Source organism: Amborella trichopoda, chromosome 11, assembly GCF_054954075.1.
Source record: "Amborella trichopoda isolate Santa Cruz 75 chromosome 11, AtrichopodaSantaCruz75HAP2 v2.0, whole genome shotgun sequence".
Taxonomy (NCBI): domain Eukaryota; kingdom Viridiplantae; phylum Streptophyta; class Magnoliopsida; order Amborellales; family Amborellaceae; genus Amborella; species Amborella trichopoda.
In genome coordinates, this window is record NC_142346.1 from 44,107,831 (window position 1) to 44,117,409 (window position 9,579).

General features: G+C 33.8%; 1 protein-coding gene and 1 non-coding gene across 2 annotated transcripts; both read right to left on the minus strand.

Moving 5' to 3' along the window:
• Positions 1-1,240: 1,240 nt before the first annotated feature.
• Positions 1,241-2,862, minus strand: NDHT (Chaperone DnaJ-domain superfamily protein). The gene is made up of 2 exons (XM_006858420.4): positions 2,549-2,862; positions 1,241-1,733 (listed from the first exon to the last, which is right to left on the minus strand). Exons 1-2 carry the CDS (start codon positions 2,839-2,841, stop codon positions 1,313-1,315), a joined length of 714 nt encoding a protein of 237 aa, XP_006858482.1. The 5' UTR covers positions 2,842-2,862; the 3' UTR covers positions 1,241-1,312.
• Positions 2,863-5,147: 2,285 nt separating this feature from the next.
• On the minus strand, positions 5,148-5,220 carry TRNAA-UGC (transfer RNA alanine (anticodon UGC)). Its single transcript has one exon. It is a non-coding gene; the product is annotated as a tRNA-Ala (tRNA).
• Between the last annotated feature and the right edge of the window lie 4,359 nt (positions 5,221-9,579).

Sequence of the window (9,579 nt, forward strand, 5' to 3'; positions counted from 1 at the left end):
TCTATACTATTTTTTAATTTTTTATTTTTATAATTAAAGATAAAAGAAAATTTGCAAGATATTGAAACAATATTCTCCAACACTATTTAAAGGTGCATCTTACTTTGATTGGTTAAGACCTCAATCTAATATAAACCACACCCAAATACTAATTCAAGAAACAAAAAAGGCTCGATTTGTAGTTAACCATGGATAAAGTTTTTTTAAATCTTTAGATTAGGGTTTCAAAAATTGATGATTTGACATGAAAACCATCGAACCCAGACTAGCAACCACCTAAGGACTCGGACCTAAAGGAATATAAATAATATTAAAAAATTGCTATAAAACTAGTGTTTTCAGGTTCATTCGAAGTTGCTAAGACTTAAACATTTTAAAGCTTCTAAATTCTGTTATAGCTCGGCCCACCAATTTGATTAGCATACTCAGATTCTCATAGAATAATGACATTGCCCACCATACTCGACAATTTTGAGTAATTATAAATGGTGAAGACGATATTTTAGATGTAGCTTCTAACTCACATCAATGAATAATTTGGGTCGACTAATAAGTCGATAACTATTAGGAAAAACTATTTTTAAAAAGTATTTTTCCTTTATATTAAAGAGGAAAAAATACATATATATCTTTTATTTTAAGCTTAATTAATATTTTGCCTAAATTTTTCACTTATTACATTAAAAAAATTGGATATTACATGCATACCCATTCTTAGGAGCTCTAAATTTTTTTTTCTAAAATTGATGTGTTTTGGATCTCAGGATCCGAGATAAATAAAATAAAATAAAATAAAAAATTAAAAAAAATCAAACTTCAAGGTCTTAAATTACCCTATTTTCGGATCTTTAGGACCAAAAAAAAAAAATTGACCTTCAAAGTAAAAAATTACGCTATTTTTGGATCTTAATTTGCCTTATTTTTGTAATTTTCAAATTTTGAAAATCCAAAAATTTTATTTCATGCAAAAATAAAATTCGGATCTTGAAAATCTGAAAAGGGAGATTTGGTCATTTTTAAAAATATTGACAAACTGTTGTAATGAGAGATATAAAATGGGTAAAGTAGTTATAATAACGCTGAAATAACCGATATATGTGTAATCTTTTCTATTAAATATACACCAAAGTGGGGATTGTCGACCCCTAAATTTTTGGATCTGAAATCCATCTCTAAGATGAATTTTAAATAGATGATGAATTTAAATAGGGACTCCTTTAAATAGATGAGTCAGGGGGACTCGTATAAACCTTGTCCTTTATTTTGTTGTTTGAACAAACACCTGCACATATTACAAACCCATTATTTATCCCTAGTAAGGCTCTTTAAAGAAAGCCACATAAATAATACAACAAATGGAGAAAATTATGATGGCAATATCAATGGTAAGAGCAGTCATGGCCTGGTCACTTAACTTTATGTTCTTTCCTCCAAGCCGATCAACCATGTCTGGTACTGACTCAAAATTCTCCACATCTTGTTCATATGGGTCTTCGAGTTTCAGTTTGAGTTTCTCAGCTCTTCGACTCGCTGATTCTTGGGCAAGGCCCCAGTCATAGAATCGCCGGCTCTCTTCATTACTAAGAACATTGTAGGCTTCTCTGAGGCGCATGAATTTGTCGGAGGCGGATTTTAGAGGGAGAGAAGTCGTGTCCGGATGGTACTCTTTGGAGAGGCGGCGGAATGCGGCTTTGATCTCTTCTTGGTCGGCTTCAGGTGGAATGCCTAGGAACCTGTAGGGAGGTTCAGAGCGGTTAAAGAGAGGTTTGGGGAAATCAGGTTAATCAGGGTAGGGTTGTTAGATACTGTAATGTAGACCTGCACATTTATTGTTTCAATTAAGGACACCACACCTTTGTCTGATACTTTAGAAATTTAAACACTCGTTAATCTTTATGGTGAAAAGAACATTATAAAAGTATGTTAATAATCATTATCATCAGAGCTTTATCTTAACTATTTGAGATTAGCTATATGAATCATGTTTGTCATTCCACTTTATCCAGGATCATATTTTCCATCGAACTATAATTCACCATATCTTTTCTCACTAAATTATGTTAATATTATCTAAAATTACAATTCTATTTTTATCTAAAGGACAGACAATTGACTCTAAAAAAATCAATTTTGATGTTTGCATTTTTGACACTTGTGAGTATATTAGATACCGGCATACATATATATGTTTTTGCAACACAGGTCACACGTATTTTTTTCACAATACACATCTCTAACAATGATCTAATGGTGAGAGTTTTCTTTCAGTACTTTTATATTGAATTTTTCTAATGGTCTTGAAAACTTTATGTGAATTTTATTGTAATGGTCTAGAAATTTTCATATTAGATTGATGGATGTTTGGGGGTAGAGGGAGAGAGAGAGGTGTGATTTTAGTAGACCAAGTAAATCACAGTAGTTACAGAAGAGAGAGTTATTATGGTAACTTACATAATCCTGGGATATTTTGTTGGAGTATTCTTATTAAATTGGTTTAGGGGGTTGTTTAGAGAGATATTGTTTATCAAAGAATTGAACACAAACTCACTGGTAGTGCGAATCAGTGCGGTCGATGAGGTCAGAGAACTTCTCACTAAAACTCTCCTGCTTTTCTTCGATACGCCGAGATTTCCCACCAATCCATCCCTCATCAGGACTATCCCAATGAATTCTTGTATCCATACCAGGATTCCTGTTCTTCTTCTTCGCCGTCTTTGCATTTGTTTCTTCATCAATGTTTGGTTGGGCAGCTGCGATCGCTAATGGCCTTCGAATTGTTGGTCTTCGAGTTTTCCGAATTTGGATGAGAGTTCTGAGAGAAATTGCAGCAGTTGAGGCCATGGAAAATGGCGGTGTCAATTCTCTCTCCCTCTTTCTCTGTCTCTCTAATGGGCCTTGGTGATTAGGTGAAAGGATTCTCTCTCTCTCTCTCTATTGGTCTAATGGGCTTTGTTGATTTGGTGAAATGATTCTATTCTCTCTCTCTCTCTTTCTGAGTTTCTTTGGCATGCCTGTTTTCATATGGTTTGAAGATGAGTGGTGCAAAACTGCAACCAGCTCCTAGAGATAATTCAAAAAACGTGAACTTTTTTCGATGTATAATTCAAATCCCATGTAGCGTGCTCCCATGGGAGCAAACTGTAGGTTACTCCCTTGGGTGAAAGATCCATTTAAGACAATTTTCTCATATAATATTTTGGGATCCACTTAAGAGGCACTTGAGAGTATTTGCTGGCATAAATTAGATTTTGAGGTTGTAAACATCTTGATTTGATAATCTACTTGAGCGTATTTGCTGATATGAATTGGATTTTGAGGTTGTAAACATTTTGATTTGATAATCCAAAATTGGATGGGATTTATTCAATTTTAAGGGTTCCATCAAATATTATTTACGAGCCCATCTCTGGTTATGAATTTTTTCATTTTGAGGTACTCCCTGTGAGATTACATCCCTAAAATTTGGGCTCTAAAACAAGGAGCATATACCGGACAGAGCATTTAATTTTTGGGATTGTATACAATGAGACCATTTACCTTTAAAACAAAGAGGTCACAATTACTTGTAACGATTAAATGTGAAATCTGATAGCTTGGGTCTATCATAAAGTTCGAAAAAATTTCTTTTGAAGTTTGAATTTGGTCAATAGAAAATTTCTTTTGGAGTTTGAGTTTGATCAATGGAATAAATGCAACCATCCAATTTCATATTTAATAGCCAAGATTGATTGTGATCATCTTGTACCAAAGGTAAGATCTTATTGTATACTTTTTCATAATATTTTTTTTGGCTAAGGTGAGTCTCCCCTCAAGGTTTTATTTTTTTCAAGCTTCTATATTATACTCTCTGGAGAGTACAACTGTACAGTTGATCCCTGAGGTAAAAGAGCTATCTACTAGGAGTTTTTTTAAACAAAATTTTGAGATCCACCTAACAATTCTCAAATGACTATTTCAAAAAAAAAAGAGAAAAAGAAATTGAATTATTAATTACATATCAAAGATTTAAAGGTATTTATTCAATCTTGGGGTGTTATTTTGTTGGGTGCGGTTTGTATAGAGCCAAGGTTCTAAGCAGTCAGAGTAAAGCGCACCTTCAAATACTATCGAGAAATATGGTTTCAATACTAGAATTCGTTGTGACAAAAAATATATTTTCATCTTTAATTATAAAATTTAAATTCAAAAATAGCTTAGACCGAGAAGATCTATAAAAACTTGAAAATCTTGAAAATTGACGGTCAAAAAATGCGCTACAAGATGCATTATTTCTAAAACTTGAAATCCATTTTTTCTCATGTGGATACATCATGATGTCAAGATGATCAATTTGAGGACATTTTAGTCATCAAAACAACCTCTTTTAGTGAAAATTTTGAGGTGCGCCCTAATTTTGATGGTTTAGAGCATTGACTCTATATAAACTTTTCACTATTTTGTTTATGGACATACGAATGGCCTTTTTTTTTTTTTTTTTTTTTCTTTTTTTTTCAGTTGGTTGCTAGGTTAAAATTCTTGTTATCATCAAATTTGAGTGGCCTAGAAAATAGTCATGGATTGAGTTTCACATATTGTACTAACGTGAGAGTGTAGAATCTTTTGTCTTTTCTAGTATTTCTCTTACATGTAAATTATATTTCATGATCGTTCAAAAAATCTGTGGTGCAACAGATTCTCCCGTACAGTCCAAAGGTAAAGTGTCCTCGTCGTGTACGTCATATGTTATCGACGTCCATTCCCAAGAAACGAAAAAAAGAAAATATGAATTTTCGTGGAACAATCGAAAGAAACGAAACAAGAAAATATGAATTTTCGTGGAACAAACAAAAAAAGAAAATATGAATTTTCGTGGAAGAAACGAAAAAAGAAAATATGAATTTTCGTGGAACAAACGAAAAAAGAAAATACGAATTTTCGTGGAACAAATGAAAAAAGAAAATATGAATTTTCGTGGAAGAAACGAAAAAAGAAAATATGAATTTTCGTGGAAGAAACGAAAAAAGAAAATATGAATTTTCGTGGAACAAACGAAAGAAACGAAAAAAGAAAATATGAATTTTCGTGGAACAAATGAAAGAAACGAAAAAAGAAAATATGAATTTTTGTGAAACAAACGAAAGAAACGAAAGAACAAAATATGAATTTCATGGAGATGCGGGGTATCGAACCCCGTACCTCTCGCATGCAAAGCGAGCGCTCTACCATGTGAGCTACATCCCCAACTTTGTTCTTATGTGTCTCGAATAATTTATTAAATTAATTAGAATAAGTTTTGTAGTGCTAAATGTTTGCCGCTCCGGCGGAAGCATAATCTCCATTTGATCCCTCCCATAAAAATGAAGCTCCAAGACCCCACTATAATCTAGGACCAACTTCAAAAATTAAACATAAAAATTTTCAAAATCATACATTCTCTGTGCTTGAAAATTTTCAGTCTCACAAGATTAAACGAGGACCGTTCAAATTTTAGAGGGATAAGATCTAAGTATTGAGGAACTCAAATTTCAATTAAAAAATAATAACTTAACCGCCAGAATAAAATAAAATAATCCCAAGTAGCTCTTTTGCCTGATGGAGTTCATATACAGTAAGCTCCAACAGAAGCATGCTATCACAATTCCCCTCTGTTCTTTTGACTAGGTCACAACCTTCGCTTGCCATGGTGGTTGCTTGGATAGTAAGATCTTGAGGAGGTGATAAATTTTTCACTTCAACTGAAGGGATTGTTTGGGCATTTTGACAAGAGAAGTATGGTTAGGGTCATGGTACACAAGGTTATTCACTCTATTGATGGACGGTGGAGATCAACCGGGGAAATCCACATTGGTATGGTTGATATTTGCAGCAATTATGAAGGGAATGTGGGTGCCCTGCTGGTTTGGTGTTTACAATGCACGAGTGGTTCAATGTATTCAATAAATCATAGTTGAATGGTGCACAATCAGTGTTCGCAAAATCGAACCGGAACGATTAATAGGATATGGGCTCGGAAGCGGTTTAACCGGCTTAATCGGTTAACCAGCCGATTCAACCACTCTAACCGGACAAGTCACGGGTGTTCATAAAAGTGTTAAAAACAATAAAAACAGATGCAAAAAGAATCTACTAAAATATAAAAAACATAAAAAGAATAATTAAAACAAAATACATTCAAATGAAGTTGAAAATTAATGAAAAAAATAGATTTTAATGAAATACAAAATACATTCTATTTGGGCCCAGGGGTATTTTTAAAATTTTCTGAAAAAAGATGGGAAAAATATAAAAGTGAGTATTAATTACCAAAACAAGTTTTAATCTTTACCATAATTTAAAGAATATTAAAAAAATGTATTACAAACAAATTCCTTATTTTTTAGAATTCATATATATATTTTTGAATTTTTTTTAAAATACCGGTTGATCACCAAAACCGCCCAAAATTAGAACCGGCTAGTGATCTAACCAAGTGGTTAGCAGTTAGATCGCCCGGTTTTACGAACATTGTGCACAATGTCGCTTCAAACAATTGTATGTAGCTATTAGCTAAAATATTATACTTATAAAATCGTTTGGGGGGTCAAAGCATCTCATTAATACGAGAGCATCTACTTTTAAATTTCATTTCGCTTAGAAACTTTTTCAAAAATATCATACAAAAGGCCTTAATTGTCTATACTCAAGATTGGGAATCTTGAATAGGGGCCTATTCTTAGAGGCCCCAACCAAATGGCATGAGTTATCCAACTTGTGCAAGTTGGGTCAAATTAGCAAAATGCGTTTTTTCTTTTTGGTTCCCAACCCTAAACAATGACAAATGATTGAGTGGACTAGAATGTCTTACAAGAGATGATGAGAGTTATAGGATTTGGGCAAAAATAGAAGAAATGGATTAATGAGTGCCTTTCTAGTGCTCACTTTCTATCCTTGTTAATGAGTTTTTTCAAAACAATCAGAAGTATAGGCAAGATGATCCTTTATCCCCTATCTTGTTTACTATTATGGTAGAATCTTTCTTTCAATGTTATGCTTCACAGGGTAGAAGCTGATAGTCTCATCAATGGCTTTTTAGTCGCTAACGAGGTTCCTAAAATCTCTAGCTTATGATATGCAAATGATACATTAATATTTTATGATACAGATGCTAGCCAAGTTTTCATTTTAAAAATATTTATGAAGTGTTGTGAAGTGGCGATGGGTTTGAATATAAATGTGTAAAAATATCTTGTTCACATAGTCAGATTGCAAGATTTAATGTATTATTAGTTGCAAAGTAGATGTTTTTCCGATTAAATATTTAGGTATGCCAATCTCAGACACCGGACTGCCAAGATCTGTTTGGGATCCAGTTTTACATCAATTTAACAGTAAGACTTATCAAAGGCAAAAATCTTATCATTAGGGGGACGGGTTACGTTGATAAAGTCACCCTTGCCAATTCACCAATTTATCAGTTATTAATCTCATATAAGGCTATGGGGAGGCAACTTGAGCAGCTGATGAAAATTTCCTTCGAGGAGGCTATGAAAGCAATAGGAAATGTCATTTTCTTAGCTAGGATAAAGTATTTGTGCCAATAAAAGGCGGAGGGTTTGGGAGTTAGGAGTTTGAAACATATGAATAGAGCCCTCTTTGCCAAAAGGTGGCGGCGAAGTACACAAGGAGAGAGCACCTATGGAGGGAGGTTTTATGTGCTAAATATGGTGTGGATAGAGAGATATCTTGTTTAAAAGGATGCAAGACAGGGTAGGGAAGTCTCTCATATTTGGAATTGGATTAGACATTGCAAACAATTGTTTCCAAGGAACTCTAGATGGATGGTAGGGAAATGTGATAAAACCTTGTTTGGGAATCACAAATGGATGGGTGATGTAGCACTGAAGTTTCAATATCCAGAGCTCTATAGGATTTCTAGAAATGAGATCGTTAAGGTGGGGGATATGGTCTCTGGATCTAGCCATGAAACACCATGGAATATGACATGCACTTACAATAAAATATCACATGCACTTACAATAGAGTGTTGGACTCGATCATAGACCAATTTACTTTATTACAGTGTGATCTTTTGGTGAGTTACATCTCCTCACATGTGGAAGATGGGGTTGTATCAGAACGTAAAGCAAGAGTATTCTCAATTTGTAAACATAAAATCTGTAAACTTTCTACTATTTAATGATGGAACTAGATGGGCATACTTCAGGACAGATCTGAAAATGGCCGAGTCCCCATAAAATAAAGGATTTTATATGGGTGTTGAGCCTGGAAAGAGTTCACAATAGATCAATTACGGAAGAATGTGCACTGATGGAACTAGATGGGCATACTTCAGGAAAGATCTGAAAATGGCCGAGTCCCCGTAAAATAAGGGCTTTTATATGGGTGTTGAGCCTGGAAAAAGTTCACAATAGATCAATTAAGGAAGAATGTGCACTGGTTAGTATTTGTATGACATGTAAGAGAGATGAGGAGCATTGGGATTATATTTTTTTGTGAGGCCCTTTTGCTCAACAAATTTGGATGTGGGCCTTCGGCACTATGGGATTATGCATGACCCTGCCCGGGAGACATTATGATATTATCAACCATCTATTCCATATCTTACAAATATGGGGAAAATAATTTGGAAAATTTTTAGAGCAACTATTTGTGAAAGTTATGGAAAAGATCGAAATAGAAGGATATTTGAAGGGCAATTATTGTGTGAGGAGGCTATCAAGAATAAGATTTTGGACACTATGTTTAGTTGGGTTTCATTGAGTAAAGAATGTTTTGGGATTTCTAAAGTTGATATTATTGTGAAGGGAAATTATTACAAATATACCTTAATTTTCTATCTATTTAGAAGAAAAAAAAAATCAAACTTTCATAAACCTCGTCCACACCATTTTCCTACAATTTTGATCATTTTGTGATTAAAATAACCTTCACGATAGTCTTATTACCGTAATAATATGAATAATATTACGGTACTTTAAATACCATAAATCCTAAACTATATTATAAGATATTTTAAATTACGGTTCTTTAAATACCGTAAAACCTAAAACATATTATATGACATTTTACCTTACGGTTCTTTACATACCGTAAAGCCTAGAACATATTATATGACATTTTACCTAATGTATAACTACAGCTAGAGAGAGAAAGAGGCTTTCTTTTTACTTCTCTGCAACACCCAGTTTATCCTTTTACAATAAACCCAACCATTTACTATTTTATCGTCTTTCTCTAAACCCATTAAAACCCACTTCTTTTTTTTTACAATAAACCCAACCATTTAATATTTTATCGTTTCTCTCTCTAAACCCATTAAAACCCACATCATTTTTTTTATCTGGGTTTTCTTGATTTTGTTTTTGTGCCCTTCTTGGTTTCTCTCAGGTTTGAGGCCACTTCCAAGGGTCTCTCCTTTCCCTAAGCTTACCTCAAGGCTCAGACACTCTCTTTCTTTGGGTTTCTCTGCAAAAAGAGCATATCTCGATTCAACGGTTTGCAGGATTGTTTCTGGAGGAAGGGGTGGTTTAGGGGACTGGAAATTGAGAGTGAAGGTTGTTTCTTTTGATGAGAGAGATAGAAGGGGAGAAATTCGACCCT

Coding starts and splice junctions, on each gene's coding strand:
- NDHT (XM_006858420.4), bottom strand. CDS start 2,841: ATGGCCTCAACTGCTGCAATTTCTCTCAGAACTCTCATCCAAATTCGG. Junction 1,734..2,548: donor CGCACTGATTCGCACTACCA/GTGAGTTTGTGT, acceptor ACCTCCCTACAG/GTTCCTAGGCATTCCACCTG.